The 24,932-nt window shown below is 53.6% G+C and overlaps 1 protein-coding gene across 1 annotated transcript in view; it reads left to right on the top strand.

Annotated features, from left to right (window-relative positions):
* Nucleotides 1-24,932, top strand: part of COL4A2 (collagen type IV alpha 2 chain) — a 162,411-nt gene that overhangs the window by 109,501 nt on the left and 27,978 nt on the right. Inside the window, 15 exon segments of the mRNA XM_032496660.1 lie at nucleotides 205-240; nucleotides 2,834-2,875; nucleotides 3,741-3,839; nucleotides 5,369-5,404; nucleotides 5,966-6,016; nucleotides 7,034-7,078; nucleotides 9,852-9,905; nucleotides 10,856-10,922; nucleotides 14,710-14,820; nucleotides 15,308-15,457; nucleotides 18,983-19,075; nucleotides 20,244-20,407; nucleotides 23,305-23,377; nucleotides 23,464-23,570; nucleotides 24,599-24,800. Of these exon segments, the coding sequence (XP_032352551.1) occupies nucleotides 205-240; nucleotides 2,834-2,875; nucleotides 3,741-3,839; nucleotides 5,369-5,404; nucleotides 5,966-6,016; nucleotides 7,034-7,078; nucleotides 9,852-9,905; nucleotides 10,856-10,922; nucleotides 14,710-14,820; nucleotides 15,308-15,457; nucleotides 18,983-19,075; nucleotides 20,244-20,407; nucleotides 23,305-23,377; nucleotides 23,464-23,570; nucleotides 24,599-24,800 (1,330 nt within the window).

Genomic DNA, 24,932 nt, shown 5'->3' with positions numbered 1-24,932 from the left:
GGTGAGGCCTGAGAGCTGGGCCTGACCCCAGTCCTCGCCCCGCCAGCCTCTCCTCCCCGCCGAGACAAATGCATCAGAAACCCCTATACTGACTGCCCGGTGTTCTCAGTGTACAGCGGCTGGCTTTCCCAGAGCGTTCTAGCAGATGGTATCTGGGTCCTGGGAGAAAGGAAACAGTTTACACACTTCTTTGTATTTGCGCAGGGCCCGCCTGGACCCCCTGGACCGAAAGGACAGCCAGTAAGTCGGTTGTTGGAGGGAGGGGAGGGAAGAGGGCCGCGTGCTTGTGAGTGCCCTCCTTGGCCGTGGGGCTGCTTGGCTGACAACTGTGTGTCGTTTATCTCACGATGAAGACCATTCTGTAGGTTTTAAGGCTTCATGTTATAAACGCCAAGGACGACTCCAGCAGTGACCCTGGACGGCCACTAGTGGGCGGGTTGTGGAGTGACTTGTTCGCACGTTGCGTAGCGTTCCTGCAGCTCCATGAAGAGCCAGCTGATGAGGGTTTGACTAGACACGTAGACCGGGCCGAGCTCGGGGCAGTGCGTGCTCACAACCCGCAGGTGCTGGTTTACAGAATGGACAAGGCGTCGCTGCAGGTGTGGGGCAGCTGATGGCCTTCGTGCCTGGGTGCAGGGAGAGCCTGCCAGAGCGTGATGTCCGCCTCTCGGGATGGAGTCAGTGAGCTTCAAGCCAGTCTGGGGCCCGAGCTGTACTGTTTTCATCAGGGAAAGATGACTCAGCTGGCTGAAGCACAGCAAGAGGGATGGCTTGTTAGGAGCGTGGAGGCGGAATTGGGGTTTAATGTGACCCAGGGAAGTTGGGTAAGTGTCCAGGACAAACAGTAGGAGGTTGGCGAGGGAAGTATTTGGTCAAAACTCAACATGAGTCATAAATATGGGGCCACCATTATGAACGTTTAAGACATTCCATGGCCCACATGTGGCCCAGGACAACTCCTAGCCTGCCATTCCCATGCCTGCCCCATGGAAACCCCATCTCTTTGACCCCCTGGGGACCTCAGCTGTCACCACCCCAGGCCCCAGCTCCCACCACCTCTGACCTGGCTTCCGGCTGCGGCTGGAGCTCATTAAGGATGCTGCCCACCCCCACCCCACCCCCCTGCCTGGCTCCCCACTGTCTAGCAGCCTGGAGCAGGCTGGGAACAGCCCTGAGCCAAGAGGAGCGGATGTCGGACGGGGCAGCCGAGCCCCAAGGTCGCCTCAGATCCCCGCTTGGCTGCAGCACAAACAGCCCTCGCCCTCCACCGGGTCACTTCCTGGAGACTCGGACACCAGCTCACGAGGCAGGGGGACCGCGGGGGCCCAGGCCAATGGCATTCTCCTCGAGCCTGGCTGTGTTTCTGTGCTTTGATTCCTGCTCCCAGCCAGGTGGGAAAGAAGCAAAGCAAAAGCCAAAATTAATTAAAGGCTTGGTTTTTATCTTCAGAAACTCTGGGCATTGGAGGGGGGCGTACAGCATGGGGCAGAGAGAGATCAGACAGGGCCTTGCAGGAGCCTTTGTCACGATGGAAATGTAAGGTCCCTGGGAAGGGAGCAGAGCTGTTGGGAAGTCAGAGAGCAGAGGGCTTCCTGTGATGCGCGTGGGTCTGTTGCATGGCTGTCCGGGTGGACTTACTTCAGATGCCATGTCCTCGCGCAACCCTCCTGCATGTGGCAGCTCCCCTCGTGAAACGATCAAATACTTGCTGGGTCGCCAACCTCGCTTTGCAAACTCTTAAGCAAAAAAGATGAAAATTTGGGTAAATCCAAATCATTGAAAGGATGGGACATGTTTCTGTGGAAGTAGGGTTATCTCACCAAACTGAGAAGGTCTGAGGCAGAGGAGAGAATGAATCATGATCTTTAAAGATGGGACCCAAGGCGGGAAAAGGCTGCTTTCTGAGTCCAAAGGGGCCAGAACCCAAGGAAATGCTCTGAGACTTTGCTGCCTAGAGCTGACGTAAGGGCGATGAAGGCTCCAGAAGACCTGGATCAGACCTGGTCTCCACCACTTCTTAGCTGAGGGGCTTTGGTCCAGCGGTGGACACTTGCACTGTCTGCGATGCCCAGACCCGCCAGGATGAAGAGGGAGCCCAGCCGTTGGCCGGGCCCTGGGTTCTCGCAGCCCAGCCTGCCAGTGTGGAACCAGCAGTGTCAACTTCCTGGTCATCAGGAGGGTTGAGCAATAAAATAGATTCCAAAAAGCAAATGACAGAGTGTTCCCCGGGGAGACAGAATACCTGCTGTCAGTCCACTATTTTTGAGGTTTTGTTTTGAGTTTAAAATACAGATTTTGGGGGAGGGGATAGCTCAGTGGTGCTTGGCACGCACGAGGTCCTGGGTTCAATCCCCAGTACCTCTGTTAAAAATAAATAAATAACTTGATTGCTCCCCCCAAAAAAAGGAAAAATAAAATACAAATTTCTTCAAAGCACAACTGTGTTAAAAGATGAGTTATATCACTTTTTGAACCCCCGAGTTTCCATCCTTTAAGGCTGAGTCTTGGTGAACGCTCGGAATACGGCAGGAAGGACCACGTTCTGCAGCTGGCGCGGCGTCTCAGCTTGCTCCCGTTCGTACCGTGTGCGGCGCGGGCTCACACGTTTGTTTGAGTTTGTGTGTGGAAATAGCCAAAGAAAGGACAGTCATTTTCTTTCTGCGTCGCTTACTTCCTGGGAGCTGAAGCCGGAATACGGTGCAAGGACCGTTGTCCAGTAATGTTGCAAACACATAGGTCTTAGTTGCCTTTTTCTAAAAAAAAAAAAATCACTACTTCTATTTCACTGTGATTATGGACTTTTTAAACCTTACGGAAACCGTTTGTCTTGCAGGGCAACAGGGGACTTGGTTTCTACGGAGAAAAAGGTGAAAAGGTAAGGGAAGCTTCGCGGGCTGGATTAGGAAGCAGACCGTTTCAATGGCTACGTTCTGTGCCGTCACCTGGGGCGCTCTGCAGACCGCCCCCCTAGGAACAGCCGCTGCGCACTGAGAAGGCTGTGGGTCAGTAGGACGGTAAAAAGCCCCCGACCCCTGACGGAGACGCGGTGTCGGCGTCCTCAGCGCCCGGGAAGCTGAGGCGTTTCTCCGTGGCGTCCTCTGACATCAGGCATCCAGCGGTGACTGAGGAGCAGCGGTCAGAGTCACGGACACTCCTGCAGAATAGGGGCTTCCCACCTGTTTACCGTGTGAAAAAGCATCTCTTTGTGCTGATAACAACGCAAATGAAAGCGCCCCTGAGATGCTGTTTATCAAAGCTGCTGCTCTTTATAGACTTAAAAAAAACGCATCTGGTAAAGTAGTGGTGGAACTGGAGCGGTCTTCCATTTCTTAGACATTTCTTGTGTCTCAGTACCAATCTTAAATCAGTAAATCCACAGCAGAAACCACCAGCACATGTAGCCTCCAGGCCTAAGACTTTCCTTATGTAGAAATTCACGGTGAGGTGGTAATTCCGCAGAAGCCAGCGCATTCCCAAACTGTGAGCCGCCTAAGCAGCTTGTATGCGTACATTCTGAGTGATTATTAATGCAAGTAGGAATCAATTTTGCATTATGACCATTTTATTTTATAAGTGATTTTTACACTACATTGTGACTATAATGCCGTGAAATTGGTGTCCGTGTGATAAGTAACATGCAAGGATGAAGCCAGCAATTTGTGGTGGGAGCGTGCTGTTTTTCAACCTTGATCGTGTCTTCTCAATTTAAAGACGAAACTGCTTTGCTAAACCATTCACAGGGCGACATGGGACAGCCAGGACCCAACGGGATTCCGTCAGACAACCAGCATGCCATCATTGGGCCCACGAAGGAGACGATCCACCTAGATCAGTATAAGGTAAAGGGGCTTCAGCAAAATGGCTTATTACCAGTTGAAGTAGAAAAATAAAAAAAAGAAGAAGAAGGAAAAAGGGTAACAGTCTTTGGTCTTGCAGAAACAATCACATTCAAAGTGGGAAAGCCCTCACTGACAAATTGGCAGATTACACATGAAAGCACTGCTCACGGTCCCATAGGTGTATCCGTCCGTCGTTGTAAATAATTGTGATGAATTTGAAACAACACAAGAATCCATTTTAAAAAATTTCAAATCCAGGAGATCAGGGTATAGCTCAAGGGCAGAGCACATGCTTAGCGTGGACAAAGTCCTGCGTTCATTCCCCAATACTCCCATTAAACAATGAAACAAAAATTTTTGAAAACACTGCTCCAAAAAATAAACTGTGCATAAAAAAATCTCGAACCATCCAGAGTCTCTAGCATAGACCTAGGTTGGCGGTCGGGGCGCAGGTCAACACCGAGGCGTGGACTGTGGGAGCCAAATGTATTCGGCAAAATAAAACCTACTTTTCGCTCTTCACTGACGTGGACCACTGTGGTGGGCTTTTTGGATTGAAGTCAGCTTTCTGATTCTTATCATTTCTATTAATGTTTTGCTTGATTAAAAGCATATTCTTGGAGTCCATAAAAATTAACACCCTGCTCTTCCGCTCACTGGCTCAGACAGGCCACTCGCCCTTCCTGAGCCTCTGAGTTTGCTCGTGATGAACGAAGGTTGCAGCCCTGACCTCGGGTCACGCTGACCTCGCGGAGCGGTGGAGCAGACACCGGGGTGGAACGCTCCTGCAAGGTCGTGGGAACCCAAGTGAAAACCCCGAACATGGAAGGTGGTTCCCATCTCTCAGGCGTCTGTCAGGAAGCCGGGTCGCGCATGGGAGCAGGCAGGGCAGGCTGGACCACGGCCACGGGGAAGTCAGCCCGGCAGCTGCGGCTGTTCGGCTGTTACGAGCAACGCGGCCACTCACAAAAGTGACCTGGGAGGCGGCTGGCGCAAGGCCAGAGGAGGCGGTTACGTGTCCAGGTGCTGGCCTAGGACTGATGGGGGAAAGGACCCAGCCCGGCACTATTTCTTTCCTCGTTTTAGACCAAAAGAAGAGGGAGACATCGATCGTGTAGGACTGACCTTGCTTTCTAAGGCCACTTCTGCTCAGTGTTTTAATACATCCCAAAGGAGCCGCTTCCTCCGAGGACCCTCCTGATAAAATCTCTCCCTCAAACGGACACCATCACTGGGGGTCTCCCTGGCCTTGCTGCCTGCCACTGTGGGTGCAGAAGGAAACCGCACAGATGGGAGAGACACCGCCTTGCAGGCCCCTCAAAACTAACACATGATTTCCTTTATATGGGAAAATCCAGGAGAAATAGCCCCTTGTTCCCCTTGAATGTTGAAGCTGCGAAGTTCGGGGGTCACGCTACAGCTCATCTCTAATCTTTGTTTCCAGGGTTTAAGGAGACAATCCAAACTCTGATGCACTTAAGTGTTACTGTTCTTAATTAACGAGCACGCCTTGTTTGTATTCTTTACAGGGCGAAAAAGGAAGCGAGGGGGAGCCAGGAGGAAAGGTAAGTCAGGATGAAGATGCCGCTCTCTTTGGGTGGCTCCCAGTGTCTGGGTGCTCCTGTCACAGCGAGAACAGGCCCACGTGGTACCGGCCCACGGACCCTCGGTTTCCAGCCCATTTGTCTACAGCAGGAGAGCACTATTATTTCTTACGCTATTTTTCAGAAGGCAGTTTTAGAATGTCTTCCTTCTGCAGAGTCGACACCAGCTAATCAACACCTTGTGTCGTTCATAAATGACCCTAAGGAAGATGTATGCTGGGGGGGCCGGGCGGGAGGGAGGGCTGCGTCCGTGCGGGCTCCAGCCGTGCGGTTGCTCTGCCCTCCCTGACCTGGGTCGGGCCTGCCCGCGTGGCCCCACTTCTCCCAGTCACTCACTCGGTGACGACGACAGGCGATGTCCTGGATGGATGGACCGCCGAGGTCCCAGCCACAACCCGCCGTGCGCGGAGGTGGACCAGAGACGCAGGGGCAGGCTGGCCGCGGCCAGGGCGCCGAGGCTGGAGCCCCGAGTGGGTGGAGCGTGAGGCGTGGGCGTCCTCAGGTCTCCCTGTTCTCTCCTAGGGCATCTCCTTGAAGGGGGAAGAAGGCGTCGTGGGCTTCTCAGGAGCACGGGTGAGCCAGCCCGCAGTGCCTGCTGTTCGCTCTGTATTGCTTTGGTTTTTAAGACGTTTTAAAAATTTTTTTTTGTATGAAAGTATAGTTGATGTACAATAATATATGCTACAGGTGTACAATATAGAGATTCACGGGGTTTAAAGGCTGTCCTCCACTTACAGTCATTATAAAATTGTGGCTCAATTCCCTGTGTTGGGCAGTATCTCCTTGTGGCTTATTTTATACGTGAGAGTTTGCACCTAGATTTTCCACCCACCCGCCTCCTCGCCCACACACAGCTTCCCCCACTGCTGGGGTCCCGCACCGCAGGGATCTGCTGGCTTGCGCCCGAGAGCCTGCGCTGACTGACACGCAACTGTCAGCCAGCGGCCGGGTGCTGAGAACCGCACCTCCACCTGGCGGGCTGGCACAGATCTCAAACGCGCTTCTGCCGTATCAGCTAAGCTGAACTACCCAGTGGAAACAAAAACACAGGCTGTCTCCAAGAAGCTGATTTCTTGTTGCCCTAAAAGTCCAACAAAAATGTGCCTGGTGGAGCGAGCGGCGGGGGTGCCTCCTCCTGCGGAGGCTTGGCCACCTGTCACTCCCGGGCCCGAGGGCAGGCCTCCCTCCCTCGGCCAGAACTCGGTCAGCCGCCAAACCCAGCCCAGGTGAGCTGGAAACTGGGCGAGAGCCAGGCACCAGGAAGAGAGGGAATGGCCTCATGGTGACTCCCTGGGGGCCACTACCGCTCAAAGGACGTGTTGCAGTCTCCAAAAACAGGAGCAGAGACTCCGGGAGCCTGGGTGCACGCCCGTTTCTGCACCGTTTCTGCAGGCGGTGGACGTGGTGCACTACAGGAGGGTGACGCTAGGGTGACCCCTCTCCTCTGGAAAATTCAAGGAGGCTCTCAAGGGCCCTGTGCCTTCACAGCGAAGTGTTTACTTCGGTCCACGTCAGGTGCATAATGCGGCCTCCAGGAATGTTTGCTGCGTATTCTGAGCTCTTGTCTCTTCTGTTTCCTGTTCCACCCAGGGTGCCCCTGGCTTCGACGGTGAGAAAGGTTCGCTGGGACAGAAAGTAAGTTGGATGCCTGACACGCAGTCTGCTCTGGGCCTGAAACAGCTTACAAAAGTCAAATATGAAGACTGTGGTAGCCCCTGAAAAAAGTGCCCCCAGAAAAAAACGTCTAAACCTTTCCCACATTCACAATAGCAGTAATAACCCTTCCTAGTCAATCATTCAAGATGCGTAAGTGAACTCATTTCCCTTTTCCCTTCTTTTGCAAGCCAGCCCTCAGGGCCCCTCCCTCCAGGCCGCCCATCGCCCCGCCCCCGCCGGCTTCCAGTCGGCCCCCTCCTCTGTGTCCCCGCAAGTCCCCCTCAGGAAGGTCGTCATGTGGTGGCCACGGGTCCGCCCTCATTTTTTATGCATTGATCTCTCGCGTTTTGACACTTGGTTTTATCTTCAGTGATGATTCGTTATTTTTATCATATGTTTGGTGGACAGATTTTTGGCCATTTGGTTGGAAGAAAATGTCACGTGAGAAATGTCTCACGAATCTGGATCAGACTTCGAGCCGCTTGAACGCTGGGTCGCATGCGCAAGCACACATAGAAATTGCTTTCTTGAGTAATGACTCATTTATTTTCACTACTCGCTGTCTTCACCAGCTCAGGCGTAGGATGTACAGCCCCCCGCCCGCCGCAGACCCCCTGCAGGCCCCCCCCCCCCGAGACGGCCGCGTGGGTTCAGCCGTGTGGGGTTCAGCTGCGTGCTCGCACGGGTGGGGGCGTGTGTTATTACACACACGCAGTTTAAGCCCCGAAAGTGAACGTGCCTGTGCTGTTCTGCTGCCTGTGTTTCTCGCCCGAGGTGCTTGGAGGCTTTCCCGCGGCAGCACGCACCCCCTGCACGGTTCCGCCAACCGGCCGCTTGGACCCAAGTAAACATGTTGCGCCGCATTTGCTTAACGAGCCCTTGCCGGTGGTTCCCCGCTGCTGGCTGCTCCACACTCGTGCAGTCAGCATTAGGGTCCAACATCTTGGTGCCTACGGGCCAGCATTTCCATAATTCAGTCCTAGGAGGTGCGTAGAAATATACTTTTAAAGATCGATTCAGCCTCTGAATCATGGCCCCATTGAGTCCTGCTCACGACTCCATCACAGGAGGTAATGTGACATCTGGGGAACCCCAGTGTCCCCCCACCTCTACTGTTGTATCTGCCACCGAGAAATGCGAAGGGAACAGTTTAGATCATTGTTTTGATTCTTGAGGGTGGCCTCAGATGAGCCGTGGGGGTGCATTTTTCCCTTTCCTCTGCTGAGTGATACCTTCCACACAATACTCAGCCCACGCCAACCCCCGCCCCAGGCAGTTCATCTGCTGCTGAGAACCCACAGGGAAACATGCGATCATAGTTTCAGCTCTTAGAATTCCAGGTGACTGGGATTCCAGCTGCCAGAGGTCTCCGAGGAATCCTGAGTGCCAGTTACTTTTCCCCTTTCTCCAATTGGCTTTCTGTAATAAGAAGTTAATTCCCAGCTGTTCAGACATATTTTACAAGTGTTGGTCCTCTTTGGGCTTACTCTGGGGACACTTGTTAAGGCTCGTTGCTGGTGTCGCAGCGTGGCTGGGCCGTGCTGGGTGGCACAGAAGGTCCTGTGGCATTGTTTGAGCTGCTCTGTCGTGCCGGCGCTGGACGCCGCTCGGAGGGGATGCCTGGCTCCGTCTCCCCAGTCACTCTGAGCCCTGAAGGGGTCCTAGCCCATCGCAGGGGTGGACTCGAAGTAGGAGATCACTCTTAGTATCAGAGAAACTTGCCATCACTTCGGAATCTTCAGCCCCACTGGTGTGAGAGAAGATCAGTCCACACCATAGCCCCCAGGCCCCCTCGATGAAAAACACAAGCCAGTCTTAGTTCATTCTGAACAGCATGATTTTCAGCATTCATGCTCCTGGGTTTCAAAACTCCCTGTAAAATAATCAGATCGTGGGCATTTCTGCACCGCTGGTGCTCTGACCTGGGGGCCGTACTGCAGCTATTCTTTAGCAAGAGCGAATACATTTCTAGGTTTTTTTAAAAAAATCTTTACATACCTGTCCAGGTACGATGTGGCTCATAAGGATAAACTGTGTCTTTCAATCCATATTCAAGGGAATTAGAAAGCAGGGATCTGCATTAAGGATTTTTTAAGTGAAGAGCAAAAAATTCTGAATTAAGAGGCTTACTGCTTCTAGTTAGTGTGAACTAACATTTTTCAAAACCCATCTTGGGAGAAGTTTCTAATAGATGGGTCAGGTTGTCACCACCGGCCCCCACTGGACAATCGTTAAAATCCCTACGGGGGTGGGCAGCCAGCGTGTGTGCCCGGGGTGACGTGGCAGGGAGCACTGGGGACCTGCCGGCAACGGGTCTCGCTCAAAAGACAACTGACCAGCACTTTAGAGGAAACCTGGGCAGGGGGCTTGGGTGGGGGGCTCACACTGCACAGCCCCGTGAGGACGGAGTGGACAAATCCCCAGGGAGGGTGCTTGCCGTTCCAGTGGCCCAGTTTCTTCAGCAGCAACAACAAAAAGGTACTAAGACAGAAGAAAGGAAAACTGTTACAAATTACAAGCGTATTAAGAGACATAGCAGCCAAATGTCATATTCCAACTTTTTTTGAATCCTGATTCAAACAAAGCAACTTTAAAGAGACATCTTTGAGACTAAAATCAGAGAAAATTGAAAAGACTGATAGTAGCTGATTTTAAGGAATTATTGTTAATTCTGTCAGGTATAAGGTACTGCGGTCACATCTTTAAATTACATTTTAGAGATAAAACTGAGCACCAAACATCTTTCCTGCAGGGAAGCCGAGGACTAGACGGTTACCAAGGACCTGACGGATACCCAGGACCCAAGGTGGGCTGGGCTTCCTTCCGGGTGGCTTCCACTTCCTTCCTCTGGGTGGCGTTCTGACCACCTCCCGGCCGCCTGCTGTCCACCCACCTCGCCTGCTGGGAAAGCAGGCGTCCTCCATCCTGTGTGATGTCATGTGATGTATATAACACACAGCACCCGGCACTGGGATGAGACGGACGTTCACTCGTTAGTCACCTGTGTCCCAGCCTCAGGATGCCGCATGCCGCGTGGAGGTGGCACTTGGGACCTGCGCCCCACCCTGAGCAGAGCAAACCCGGGGGCTGAGAGAGGCAGATGCTGTAGTAACAAGAGGGTGGGGTGCCCCCTGGTTCCCCGGGGAGACGTGATGGCTTGTTTGAATAATCCCAGGGGCTGGCAGGGAGGTTGAGGACAGGGGAGGGGCGGGGTGCAGTGGCTCCAGCTGGTGGGGAACTAGCCAGGTTGGGGGGGTGCGTATCCCACCAGGTTGGGGCACAGCCATTGAGGATGGGGGACTCGCGGTTGGGCCCTCAGGACCCCATGAGGCTCGGAGACGTCAGGGCAGCACGTGGAGTTTTAGGTGTCACAATCTGGACGGTGTTATGTCAGGTGCAGCCCAGCACCCAGCTCGCCCCGATGGGCGGCTCAGGTGGGGTCATCAACACAGACGAGTCTGCCCTGAGGAGGGAGACCGCCCGGCCACTTCCAGGGTTTGACAAGGATCTCAGAGTGAGGTGGGCACCTGCCTGCTTTGCTCTCTGCTGGTGTGTCTGCCTGGCGGCTGGGGTGCCTGGCTCGTCAGTGCGGCACAGTGGGCCTGGGGCCTGGGCCCGGTCCGTGGAGCTGGGACTCAGAACAGCCCCTACCAGGCTCATGCTCCACGTTTGGTTTTATTCTTTGGAAACATGCAGTGACCAGAACTCCAGAAGGCCGGTCTCACAGCCTGCTGTTTCCCTCTTTTCTTTCTCCAGGGAGAAACAGGAGACCCAGGGCCCCCCGGCCCGCCGGCCTACTCCCCTCACCCGTCTCTGGCCAAAGGTCGGTGTGCGTTTGTCCTGTGTGTTCATGTCTGTTGCAGACAGAGTCAGGGACTTGCAAGAAAGATTTTCTAAGCTAAATGAAACAACACAAACAACAACAACAAAAAAAGCCAAGGGGTTTAGCACTTAAGCGTCAGAGGGTCTCAGTCTTGGGTACCACTTCCCGGGGATTCAGTGGGACATCACAGGGAAGCATTCGCTCTGTCTCTGCCTGAGAGCACGCCCTCGACCTTCCGCCCCGGGAGAGGCTTTCATTTCAAAACACCCTGTGCAGGTTCTGGTCCTGGGGAGCAGGGTGCTCCTGTTCTCAGGTGTGAAGCCCAGAACTGACCACAGTCCATAACCTGGGAATTGTCACATCCTTTTAAACTTCAAAGAACTAAAGCCCCAGCTTTGCAGCTGAGCTCATACTGGAAGACGCTCCCATGGTCACAGTGGACCCCTGTGTGTCAGTGAAGGAAGGGTTCTGCAGGTGTTGTGGCTTGTGCGCTTCCCATTAGTGTCGCTCAGCCTTCCGATCTGGACCATCTGTTGGCATAGGATTCTAATTCTGCGCTTACAGCAGTGGTCTCTGAACTTTTCGAATGTGCATCCTTCTAGGTTAAAAAAAAAAAACGTGTTTTCAGCACTCCTCCAAATAGTCATATGGATATTTGTTTATGGATGTTGATTCCATGTTACAGGACATTCCATGAGGGCAAGGGTTTTAGCCATGCAGTCACTGCTGCGTCCCCAGTTCCTAGAACAGCATGAGGCACATGGTCCGTGCTCAGTAAGTACGACCTGAAGGACTGAATTCTGTACCTGCTAAAATACACACATCGCGTAGGGATTTTAAAGGGTGAGATTTTTTAGAATAAAGACGCTCTGCTGTTTCCTCCTAGCACACCCCCCCCCCACCCTGTTACATGTGTCTGGGCTCAAGGGCTCACCGTCTTGCTCAGGTGTGAACCATCTGCTGGTTTGGTAGCTACTTTTGTGTGTCTTAATCCAGTGTTGATGAGACCATAGACAGAGCAGGGCCGAAGACAGGGCCTGCGGGGTCCCCTCGAGATTTCTCTCCAGAGCGACATCAAACCATCGATGAGTATATTTTGAATAAACTCTACACCCGGAGTCCACCCCCTGTGGGGCCAGCTTCCCCTCCTCCTCTGGGGAGCCCAGTGCGCCTGACAAGCTGAAACCCCAGGGGCCGAACATGAGGTTGACTGACTGTTGGCAGTTTTGCTAAAATGGAAATCATGTTTTTGAGGCTTTGGGAACTGAATTTTTTTTATTTTGCAACCCACTATATAATTTTGTTTTTATTAAGTGAAAGATTCTTTAAATTCTATAGTGCTTGATGAAGTTCAGAGGTTTCACACCCATGATTTCGCACAATCCCACGATAACCCTTTGCCCCCACCTCTATCTTACTCCTCCCCCCTTCCCTGTCCCCACTGGGAACCACTAGTTTGTTCTTTGTGTCTGTGAGTCTGCTTCTTTTTTGTTTTATTTGCTTGTTCACTAGTGTGTATTCACTAGCTTAGTGTACTTTTTAGATTCCATGTAGAAGTGAGATCATGCAGTATTTGTGTTTCTCTGACTTATTTCACTTAGCAGAATGCCCTCCAAGTCTGTCCATGTTGCTGCAAATGGCAAAATTTCATTCTTTTTGTGGCTGAGTAATATTCCTTTGTGTTTGCACACAGCTTCTTTATCCAGGCATGCCGATGGACATTTAGCTTGCTTCCATGTCTTGCAAACAGTGCTGCTATGAACTTTTGGGTGCATGTATCTTTTTGAATTAGTATTTTTGGTTTTTTGAATATATGCCCAGGAGTGGGATTGCTGGATCATATGGTGACTCTATTTTTAGTTTTTTGAGAAGCTTCCAAAGTGTCTTCCACAGTGGCTGCACCAGTTTACATTCCCACCAACAGTGTAGGAGGGTTCCCGTTTCTCCACACCCTCTCCAACACTTGTTTTTTGTGTTCTTCTGACAGGTGCGAGGTGATATTGGGAACATAGTTTTAAAAATTACTGGGGGCGATGTCTCTTTTGCACTCATCAAAAGTATCACTGACTGAGAGCCCACAACGCGTTCAGCTCCCTTTCACCGCCCTGCGTTTCTGGAAACCACCCTGGGCTGGCGGGGGTTTAAGTCCCTTCTTCCCAAGCGTGGGGTTAGAAAGTCTGCAGCCGCCCTCCTTGCCTCTGGCGGCGGCGGCGCAGCAGCAGCGTTCGTGTGTCCTGGGTGGGCTGGGAGGCGGGCGGAGCTCCAGGGCCCCAGATCCTAACACAGAAAAGAGGGAAACAGAGGTCCCCCTCAGCAGGCAGCACTGGGGGAGCTTGTCAGAGCGCAGGGGGAACGGGAACTTGGCATTTCAAAAAAGGATTGCAAGATAATTAAACACCGATCTTGCTCTTCTTCCAAACACACGAGATCTGCAGTTCTCAGTTCTGCGTGGTCTCTTTTTATTCAGTCACGACCACGGCTAACACTTGTGTGGTGCTGACTACACGCACGCCAGGCAGTGAAGCAAGTTGTCCCCGCTGCACTGGTCAATTGACTTACTTCTTGTAAAGCCCCTTTGAGATGGGGACGGGCCTTGGCCCTGTTTTACGGATGGGGAAATTGAGGCAGGGAAGTTGAGCGACTTGCCCAAGGCCCCATGGGGAACAGTGGAGGAGCAGGGCTCAGACCCGGACCCCCTGCCGGAGCCCAGCCCTCCAGCCTTTCCCCAGCGGCCGAGCCCAGCACAGGATACAGGGTCACATCTCCCACCCCTTCTGGGGACGTGTCAAGCAGGAGGCCCAGCAAATCTCTCCTTCTCTTAAGGACTTCCTTTTGAGATTAAAAAATTAAAGATCACTGCCATCTTCCCTGACCATCAGGCACCGCCGCACAGATGAAGGCTGGCGTGCCCCCTTCCCGGTTCCCGGTTGTCCCGCAGAACAACGCGCTCTGCGGTGAAGCGCGGCTGCTCCCATGGCCACGGGGGGGGGGGGGGGGCGCAGCCCCTGGCGTTTGTTTAGTTAGGGGAAGGCTCTGTGAGAGCAGTCACCTCTGTTATTTATCCAGCAAACAGCTATGAACAGTCAGTCGGGGCAAGAGCTGGGGCTCAGGGAAGGGGGTTCAGAGAGTCAGCCCCTGGCCCCTGCTCAGCGCCTGCTGCCCCAGAGCCCGGTCGTCTCACTCCTTCCCACTGCCTCAGCTCTGACCGGCCTGATTTTCCACGACGTTCCCTAGACCCCGACCCTCTGGTGTCCCACCCAGAGCTCCCTCCTCTGTGCCTTCAGCTGGGCTGAGGTCCCCTGGGTGTCCTTCCCTTGGCCGTGTCATCTGTCCCCATCAACCTTCTCCATGAAACCCACTGGCCTGCCCCTCTGTGACGTCCGGACACACATCTTTATGGGAATCAAATGCAGGTGACGTTTGTAACGTTGATTCTGGTGCACAGTCAAGAGCTCCAAGACGTCGTCTGCTTCTGTTATTTTCATTGCCTACAGTCCCTCGATAATCAGATTTTCCCCCAAATAATCCTCCCCCACTTTGAAGCATCTCTATCTTTTGGGCATTCCTTGCCTCTCTTGTCCTGTAGTGTTTATAGGATGTTCGTATTGGCCCTGTTTGGCTGGGAACGAGCTCCTTGAAAGCAGGAGCCACTGCGGATCAAACGTTCGAACCCCAGGCCACCTGTGACGCACAGGGTGTTGGTAAATACGCAGTCGGCGAGGAAGTGAGCGTCTACCTTGGGTCCTGGGCAACGTCTTGTTCTCACCGTGGGACTGTCCCCCTCCAGGTGCCAGAGGTGACCCAGGATTCCCAGGAGCCCTCGGGGACCCGGGAGCCCGGGGCGAGCCAGGAGACCCCGGCCCGCCAGGTCTCCCTGGCACGTCCATCAGAGATGAAGGTAACGTGCATCCGGGGTGTCAAGATGAAGGTGTCCCCTCAGGTCTCACATAGACCACGGCCCCTCGCTGGCTGCACAGCCTTCAGTCGGTGCTCCATCTTGTACCCTGGGCCCGGCAGCTCTAATGCATCTCAAACACATGTTTGGATGTCGTCACAGGACCACTGCACCTGGGACGGTGGCTCCCTAACTAGGTTAGACTGCTGCTGATGACAGCTAGTGTGACTCCGTCAGGTGGCCGGAAGACCACAGGAGTCATCCAGTGTCATTGCCAAGCGTTCCAGCAAGCCTCTGGCCATCCTCCAGGGTCAAGGAGGGGGCTTTTTAGAGCAGAAAGATGGTGTTGAAATATACCAACAGCATCTGCCCTCAAATCACTGCCTGGGCCGTAAACCGCTAGCCCAGCTGGGGTCTCCCGTGGGCAGGAGGGCCAGTGCAGCGGGGGAAGTCCACAAGTCTCACAGTGCTGTGATTGTTGGGTTTTCAGATGAGAAGAGAGGCTTGCCTGGTGAAATGGGACCGAAAGGCTTCCCAGGAGAGCCGGGCAACCCCGCACTGTACCCCGGCCCACCAGGAACTGATGGACAGCCAGGGCTCCGAGGGCCCCCTGGCCCTCCTGGACCACCTGGACCAGACGGTAAGTGCAGGGAAACACAGGGAGATACATCCCAGTGTCCAGACAAAGATGCCTGGCCCCACTGAAACTTCACTTGGGTTTTTCTGCTAAACATTTCTGTCAACTAGGCGGTGGGCATGGACGAGGGCGTAGCAGGCGCCCTGGGTGCAGACAGGAGAAGCTGGTGAGGGGAGAGGGCAAAGCCTTGTGACCGCGCTGAGAATCAGCAGTCCGTGGGCATTACACGGCATGTCTGGCTGCCGGCGGCTCCGGGGAGATTGGTCCTTCGGCAACGCATCCAGGAGGTGTAGTCTGGAAGCAACTGTGAGCTGAAGGCTGGCAGGTGTCTTCGCAGTAACTTCCAGACACAGTCCCCCAGGCTGGGGCCTCCCTCCCAGACATGAAGCCCCTGCCCTCGGTGAACCGACATGTTAAGCCGACTTGACGATCTGCCTTCTCGGCCCCGTGGAGCCAGAGCTACCACTGAGCAGGTGACAAAGCCTGGTGCCAGGAGGAGGGGCCGCACCACCTGTAACGGGGCGGGGCGGCCCAGACGGAAGACGCCGAGAGCCTACAAGCCGGACCAGCAGGACGTCTGGACCTTTCCAGGCTCCAGCACAACTGGGGCTCATGCTTCTGTTGCGAATGCTCCAGGGGGTGGGGAGACGTGCTGTCTGTCAAAAACCGTTATTTTCTCAGCTTCCAAGATTAGAGTTACACTTTGGACATCGTAAAATCGAAGAAGAGATGAAGTTGCTGTTTCCAGATGACCTGGACACAACTCAGCATCTTGTTTTGAAAATACATGACTCTCAGTTCCTCACATCACCCCGATCACCCCAGCAGCTTCCTGTCGTCACACGTGCTGGCGGATGGCGTGCGGTCTGGGTTAGAGGCAAATTCGGAGACCGGGCTTTCGTTGCTGATGGAAGACGACTTCTCTTTGCTGTCTCTTCAGAAGGGGGACTGTCAGAGGCATCGGAAGCACGTCTGTGCACACTCCTGCCTCTCTGGTTCTAGTTGGTGTTCTGCAGTCGATACTTAAGTCACTGTGGTTCTATGTTCCCAGTTTTCCTCCAGCTGCAGAAACCAGCTTCTCACACTCTTGAAAGATTTTGGGTGCAGACGTTTCCCTGGAATTTGCCGAATAATTTGAGAGGCATTATCTCTGATACTTTTTATTATCCTGGCAGTAATACTTACTACTGTGGCATTTGTGATAATGGCTAAGTTTCTACGAGGAATGCATTTCTGGACTGAATGGTACTGTTGAGTTTTCCCCTTTTGGCAACAAAATGTGACGTGTCAAAGATAAAAGCCTGAGCATATGCATCTTTAAAGGCTGTGGTCGAAGGCCACCCCTTGCCATCATTCCTGTAACTAAACTCCGTTTTGGTAAAGATACAAACACCTACCAACTGGCTTTAAAAATCTTGCTTAGTAAATCACAGGTTTAACGTAAGTCATCTGAAAACAAGTTAACTAATTTGTGGTCCATATTGTTAGAGAAGGGAGAATTTATAAAGTAGATGAAACAGTGTCTGATACATTTTATCAACAAAGTTTTTAAAGTATATAACTTTGTTCTTCTTGAAATAGTTATTTTACTTTATGAGACACAGTGTTCCCAAATTGCTTTTTTTAAAGCAATCACTTCTACAAAAAGTAGCCAACAGTAATGGCCTTTTAAAATGGCTCTGTGTATAGTCACAATTTAGTATCAATGACCCTGAGCCCCAGAGAGTTCAGCTTTTCCCTGGGAATGAAATTGTTGGATTCTTCTCTTGTTAACTGCATTTCACCCAGTTTTACTAATGGAAACCAGAATGCCTTTTGCCATTCCAGCAAAATCAAACCGTGAAGTCGGTCTCCCTTCTGAGAAAAATACTTTGCTCACTCCCAGTTACAGCTCAGTTCACCGAGTCGGCTGCTGGGGCGGGTCCACTGTGCTCCAGAAGTCAGCAACCCCCAGGTTTGTCATGGCCTCTGGCCTCTCCAGGAAAGTCATGTTGGAAACATCTCAGAGGCACAATGCTCTTCTGTGGGACTTGTTTGAAATTATTAATTGATCAGATAAGGAAAAAACAGTGTAGGAAGGAGGCAGGACAGCACCTGAAGATGGCCATGAAGCACCTTTTCTAACTGCGAGGAGCACCCACCACATCTTTGTCTCAGATTTAAAAAGCTAGCGTCCCTGGAGTGTCCATGATCAGTAACTGCCTGTGACACCAGCTTCTCCTCCCGTATCAGGAGCGCCTGGAGACGTAACATACAGCCATCAGGCCACCACTGGACTGACGTGCTCTTGACCTGGTCACCTGTGACCTGGGGAGCCACATCCTGGGTGCCGTTTGCTCCATTAGCATCCTCCCAGCTGCACAGGACGCAGCTGGTACCTGCCCCGCTTTGCACGCTTTCGTCCACGGTTCCATGACGCCCTCTTCTCCCCCACTTGTCTCTCTGGTCTTTCTTCCGGAGACTCCGTTGTTAGTTCCTCCTTCTTCCTCCTCCACCATCCAGCAGACGACAGCATTCCTGTCTCTGTACTCTCTACCGAGCCAATTCCTGCGTTCCCAGGAATTTAAATGCTGGTTAGGAGCCAGCTCTCCCTGTCTGTGTCTCTAGCCCCGCTCTGGACTCTCAGCTGCAGACTCAGCCCAGCTGTTAACTTGACACGCTGTCACCCTCTGTGTCTCGCGGGCATCTCCAACTGTGCATGCCCCAGACTCAGCTCTGGGTCTCCCCCAGCCCCCCAGCCAGCACACCCCTCTATGGGGCGCGCCCATCTCTGCAAACCCCGGAGCGGGAGCTGGACCCCTGGAGTCCACACGGCAGCGGTGCTTCCCCGGAATGCGCAGCCCCGCTTTCACCACAAGGTGGCGCCGCGCTCGGGTGGGACGTGGAGAGTCTTGTGGGCTTTCCTCCCCGGACATCCCTGCTCGGAATTGTCAGAGCCCTGAAGACGGGGCAGGACTTCTGACGTGCCCTGATCCTAGTGAGAGGGGTGAGGGTGGGGTGGAAGGGATGGATCACAAGTTATCCAATTACACAAACTCATGTGTGCACGTGTGCACCCAAAGGAGTAAAACAGGAAAGACGGTGCTGCTGGGGGGAGGTGCACAGGGGTGCGCCTTGTCCAGGGGAGAGGACGGAGTGGGGAAGCGAGTTCATTTAACATCCTTTCATGGTTCTGTTTTGGTCTGGTTTTTGTCCTTCTGGGAACCAGAAGTTGTGGTGGTCTTAGAACCCAAGTCTTTAGCACATGAGGAAAATACATGGTTAAAAAAATTCAACTCTGTTTTGGACTCAGTCCTTCTGAAAAGTAAAGATTTCTATTTCTAGATTTTAATGGAAAAACTAAAATCAGAGATGCTCACATGTCTTTGCAACCCTGGGAGCAATGGCTTTCTGAAGAGGAGTCGAGATGGAGCTGGAGTGTGGGGGTCACCTCCTGTGGGAGACTCAGCTGTAAAGGTCCGACACGGGGCTCGGGGGTGCAGGTCCCAGGCTGTGCTAACCTGCCGTCCTTGTGGGTTTTCTCCTCAGGTTTCCTTTTCGGCCTTAAAGGATCAAAAGGAAGGATAGGCTACCCGGGGCCATCGGGTTTTCCCGGGGCTCGCGGACAGAAAGGATGGAAAGGTGAGGATGGCTGGGAGTGAAGGGGGCGGGAGCTCCTTGGCCCTTTGGAGCCACGTCACCCCTTCCCTGGCTCTGAGATGAGCAGGAGCCCCTTCCCCCACACCCCACCCCCGAGGGCATCACATGGGGACGTAGTCTCTGCATTTTCTGTGCACCTGCTCTCAGTTGGCTCCCCTGTCTCTGTTCTGTACGCCACCCTCATCACTGAATTTTTAGGGAGCACGGGGCCCAACATGGGACAAAAAAGATGCGCAGTGACGTCACAGGCTGGATTCAGATGATTCATCTGAGTGCTCGGCTCCTGGAAATTGTGACGAGTGTTTGCAAAGGGCTGTAGGGTCATCGTCTGGTTTGGCCCTGACCCGACACCCTGAGCGAGGCGCCGAGACTTGGAGCGACGTGCCTGCCCGGCCCTCGGTCCCCGGCGGGGCGGAGGGGCGGTGGGAATGAGCGCTCCTCTCCTGCTGCACTCAGATGTCACCATCATTGTGGGGAATGGCCGGCCAGGGGGACCTCGGTGGGCCCTGTTAGCTCTCCCAGCCCCGGGTGTCCCGGCGTGTGACCCCCCAGACCTTTGGGGTGAGTGTGGGGCGTGGGCTGCATCAGACCCGTCGGGGATGCAGCCGCCTGCAGGAATCAGGCATCGTGGGTCAGCGGTGCAGCTCGGCCCCCTGAGCCATCACCTGTCGCCCTCCGTGCCCTGGGAGCCCACCCTACCGCCAGCCACCAGCTCGGGTGGGTCCAGCTGCGGCCAGATAGAAGGGAGGGCACGTATCTCTTCCTCACCCACCATGACCTTGGCCTCCAAGCCCATGGCCGCTGCCAGGCTGCCCTCCCTCCAGTTCCCCTTCACCCTGGTCCTTCCTTCCCGCACCCCTGAGGCCCAGCAGAGCCTTCCCACAGCTGACTCCCCAACTCCATCCACACCTCTTTAAGTGTCTTCACTAAATTTGGCAAATGTTTATACATTGAATCAGAGAATTCTGCACCCCAAGGAGACCAGTGACTCACACCTCTCGTCTAAGAAAGAGAGTGTGAGGACCAGAGTAGGTGGTGTGTGGAGTGTGGTGTGCCCCCAGCCCCTGCCCACCTGGACCTCCTGTCCCCGCGGAGCCAACAGGAGTGTTTAAAACCTTCTTGAATGACTAACAGGCACCCCCCCCAACAGGTGATGCCGGGGACTGTAGGTGTGCAGAGGGCGACCAGTTCGTCGGGGGCCTTCCGGGGCTGCCAGGACCCAAGGGCTTCCCAGGCATCAATGGGGAGCCAGGGAGGAAAGGCGGCCAAGGAGACCCGGGCCAGCACGGCATCCCCGGGTTCCCGGGCTTCAAGGTAAGAGAGCCGCTCACCACGAGGCCAGAAAGGTGTCCTCGACACCTGTCCCTGCTCCCCCGTTTCCGGCTTTTATTTGTCAAGTTAACCCCACTTCAGAGCAACAACCCTTGTGCACCCAGGGCTCCATTCAGAAACACCAGGAGGAATTTTAAAGCTTTTACTGGTAAGAATGTGGAATGGGGCAGCCGCTACGGGAAACAGTGTGATGCCTCCTCAGAAAGTCCGACATAGATGTGCCATGTGACCCAGAAAGCCCCCTCCTAGTTCAGACCCAGGAGAGCTGCAGACGCGCGTGCACATCAAACCTGTGCATCGACGTGCGCACGTGCAGCGCACGCACAGCAGCACTGGCGGTCCGAGCCGGGAAGTGGGAACAACCCAAACGCCCATCAGCTGCTGAATGGGCAGAGCAAATGTGGGCTGCCTGCCCACGGGGGGTTATTCAGCCTTCCACAGGAGTGCCAGCTGACGCACGCTACGGGGTGGCGCCCCTCAAAGACGTGCCGAGTGACGTAAGACAGATGCAAGGGAACAGATGCTGTACGGTGCCCGAGTGAGAGTCCAGAACAGGCGGACCTAGAGACAGAGGTGGCCTGGTGGTCGCCGAGAGCTGGGCGGGCGGAACGCGAGTGGTGGTCTCTTCTGTCGGTGATGAAAATGCTGTGGAATTAGGTCACAGGAATGGTGGCAGAACCTTGTGAAAATACTAAAACAAAACAAGAAAACACTGAGTTGTATACTTTAAAACAGTTAATTTTGATATGTGAATTATATTTAAAAAAAAAAAAACCCTGCTAGCATCTGAATGTAAAGTACTTTACATACTGAGCATTCACCTCTTGAAATTTAGCGTAGGACCGATTTAGCTTTTTATAAAGTCTCCCTTAACTCGACAAAAAGTGAGACTTCCAAGTGAACCGTGCATTTACTTTGGGTGAATGACGCTCTGCCCACGGACCCCTGGGCATCCCACAGCCCAGTGGACTTCATTCCACTTCTTACGAAAAGACCGTGGAGCAGCTCTTTCTCTGTGGCAGGTCTTAACTCACCAACGATTCAAAGCAAATTTCAGGTGAAGGCATAGAAATTATATTTCTTATTTATTTTTACGTAGAGAACTGCAGGAGATGCGTGTAGCGAAAAGCTGTTGTTCAGTGTTCTCAGCAGTAGAGGAACCAGTGCCCAGGGCACGTGGCCAAGGACGGTTAAGACGCTGTGACTCCGTGTCCAGACCCGGCGACATGGTGGCTGCTCAGAGCTGCTGGCGCAGGAGGGCTTCGTGGGCGGGAGCTTTGCGGAGAAGACGGGGTGCAGAGCACCTCGCTGCTCCAGTGCCCGGGGCTCCTCAGGAGACCAGCCGTTGTATTCAGCTGAACAGTCGGTGTGACATTTTCTCCTAGTTTAAAAATGATACCGTCTCCAAGTCATGGCCGTCTCAGCATGTCGTTCAAATGTTCAGAAAAAGTGTCCGTGGTGAGAATCCAAACTGAACAGGGGCAGAACCGGTGGGATCTTCGACTGTTTATAAAATGGCTGAATATTGCCTAGAAGTCAGAGGCATCACATTTTGTGCCTGTGTTGTGTCTACACTCTCCCGAGGGCACGTGCTTTCGCCAGGGTGTTTGCGCATCCACAGCACGTGTGTCCAAACACCTAGGTATCAGTGTCTACCTTGCATCTAATTATACGTTTACGTGTCGCCGGTCACAGTGCCGCAGGAACGCCTGAGCGTGTACCCAGACGTCACCTTCTGTGCACAGCCAGTAGAGGTCTGATGGAGGCTCGGAGCGCAGCAGGCGGTCAGTGAATGAGTCCACGCGCCCATCCATTTGCCCTGCACCTCCTGGGTGTGAGACGCTGTTCTGGACACTAAAAGAATGTCACCCTTCCCTGCAAAGAACTGAATCAATACATCAAGTGCCTGTGGAATTTTTTTCAGAGGAAAGAGCTCATAATCACCTGAAACATTCCATTTAATGAAACCAACACTAAAAGTTCCCATCTTCTTGTGAATAACAGCAACCAAGACTTGCCCCAAACTAACATATCGCGCTCATTAAAATGCGCCCTGAGGCCTTCAGCCGCTAGCTTCTGCTCATTGAAAGACCCGAACGAGGGTGTACAGCTTGAAGTGTGTTCCTGTGAAGAATTGTCTCTAAACCTTGGTTCCCTTCAGTTAGGAAGACAGGCTGTCTTGTTCTCTATATCGAATGGTCCCAAGTACCCCTGCTTTGTGCTTGGAGGCTTGCTCCTTGCCCGGACTCTACAAAGCTGTGGTTAGAGCTGGCAGCCTGGTGTGGGAGCGCATAGCTTCTGCAGAGTTAGTGAGTTCATGCTGGGGGCGGAACCTCCATTATAACAACAGAAACAACAACCAAAAACACCAATAAAATAAAAACTAAATAAAAATAGTAAATCAAAGTTACTGAGTTTATGAACCCCTGGGATTTTGCTGAAATGCAAATTGTGGTTCAGGTGCCCTAGGGTGGGGCCCGAGGCTCTGCATTCCTAACAAGCCCCCGGGAAGCTGGTCTCCCCATCTGGGGACCATACTTTGTTCTGGTTTTCACTGTCCAGCCGTGTGTGGCTACTTCCATTAAGTTTTGACCACTGTGGGGAGGGTATAGCTCAATGGTTCAATCCCCACTACCACCATAGGAAAAAAAAGTTTTGACTAAAATTAAAAATGCAGAGCCTCAGACCCGCTGGCCACATTCGAGCACTCAAAGCCTTTTGTGATGGGTGGCACTGGGCCAGGCGGCCAGGGACAGAGGTCTCTGGCTCTGGGCTTGATGACAGATAAAGACCCCCAAGTTGTATAAACAGAAAGTAATTGTCTTCCCAGGTGCCCTAACAGTAGGAAGGAGAAAGAGACTTTGTGTTTGTGTCCACAGGGAGCCCCTGGTGAGACTGGACCTCCTGGGCCCAAAGGAATAAAGGGAGATTCCAGAACAATCACCACCAAAGGTCAGTCTTTGTGGCCAGGAATCTGTGGACCGTCCCCCTTCCCGGGCTGCCGGCCTGAGTAGACTCACACTGCAATCCTTCCCCAGGTGAGCGAGGACAGCCCGGTGTCCCAGGTGTGCCAGGGACGAAAGGGGACGATGGCCTCCCGGGGCGAGATGGACTCGATGGCTTCCCGGGCCTCCCAGGCCCTCCTGTGAGTCGCCGCGGGGGTGGGGCGGCCCAGCCCCATGCTGATGGGTCATGTCCCCGCACGCCCGAGCTGGACGTGCTGGCTCCGCACTGAATCCTCCCTGGCAAACCGTCCTCTTTTAATGAGCAGAGATCGTAGTTTTCAGGAAACAGTGAGTTAGGTTGGAAGCCAAGCCCAGAGGGAACGTTTAAAAGAAACGGAGTCCATAAACATCCCTCCTGGTGTAGCGGAGAATGAGACGGGATGCTCTAAGACGCAGGGTAGAACGCCGTTTCCCAGGGTCAGTTATAAAATACGAAGCTTCATTTTTGACAGAGACATGCAGGTGGTGGAAAGAGGATGTCTGAAAACCTGCAGAGCCCTCGGGGGAGGGCAGAGCCAGACAGAGGAGGGCAGACACCGCTGGGGCCAGACCCCCCCTCCCCCCTCCCGGACCCCACCCTGCCCTCCGGGTGCCCTCAGCACCGTCCTAACTCCTGGCTCTCCCGGCCCCTCCCCTCTGAGCGCTCTGGCCCCACCCCCGGCTTCCACACCTGCTGAGTAGCTTCCTGAGCAGGACAGGGCCCAGCTTCCTGCTCCTCCGTCCTACCATCTCTTCTTACTTCTAATGAGCACACTGCTCTCTCTTGTCCAGACCAGACTCCCTTTCCTTTTCCGATGGGTCACGAACGCTTAATCTTGACAGTAAAACAACGCATTCCTGTTCCTGTTGTTCCAAATCTGTGCCTAACTGTCCTCCTGCAGAATTCTTACTGAGAATGAAGGTCCAAGCTAGTGGCTTGGAAAAAGAAAAACAGACTCATACGCCTTCCAGAACTGCATTCTAGTGTGTTGCCCATGGCTGCTATAGTCTGTCCTTTGTTTCTGGGACTTGGTCAGACCATGGGTGCTGGTTCCTGCTCACCTCTGCCGTCTTCCTGCTCTGTATCCATATCCATAGCACAGAATTCGGGGGACAGGGAGGGGAGCTGGGAATATGGCTGAATGTGAAGTTTCCGTATATGGTACACGCTAAACCGAATCTCTCCTAGGGTGATGGCATCAAAGGCCCCCCAGGGGATGCGGGCTACCCAGGAGCACCCGGCACCAAGGGCATTCCAGGAGAAAGCGGGCCCCCAGGACTGGGCCTGCCTGGCCCCAAAGGCGACCGCGGTTTCCCCGGAGATGCTGGATTACCTGGACCGCCAGGCTTCCCCGGGCCTCCTGGCCTCCCAGGCACTCCGGGACAGATAGGTATGGAGGGTCCCACGCCTGTGGCTTCCAGTCATGAGACGCTGTTCATGCTTCAACATCGCTGTTCTTCCTGGGCAGCGTGTGAATTCCCCGGAGGGAGGGGGCAGTCACAGGAGACGCTGTGTCTGTCGC

This window comes from Camelus ferus, chromosome 14, assembly GCF_009834535.1.
Source record: "Camelus ferus isolate YT-003-E chromosome 14, BCGSAC_Cfer_1.0, whole genome shotgun sequence".
NCBI classification, from domain to species: Eukaryota; Metazoa; Chordata; class Mammalia; order Artiodactyla; family Camelidae; genus Camelus; species Camelus ferus.
This window is presented reverse-complemented; position numbering and strand designations above follow the sequence as displayed.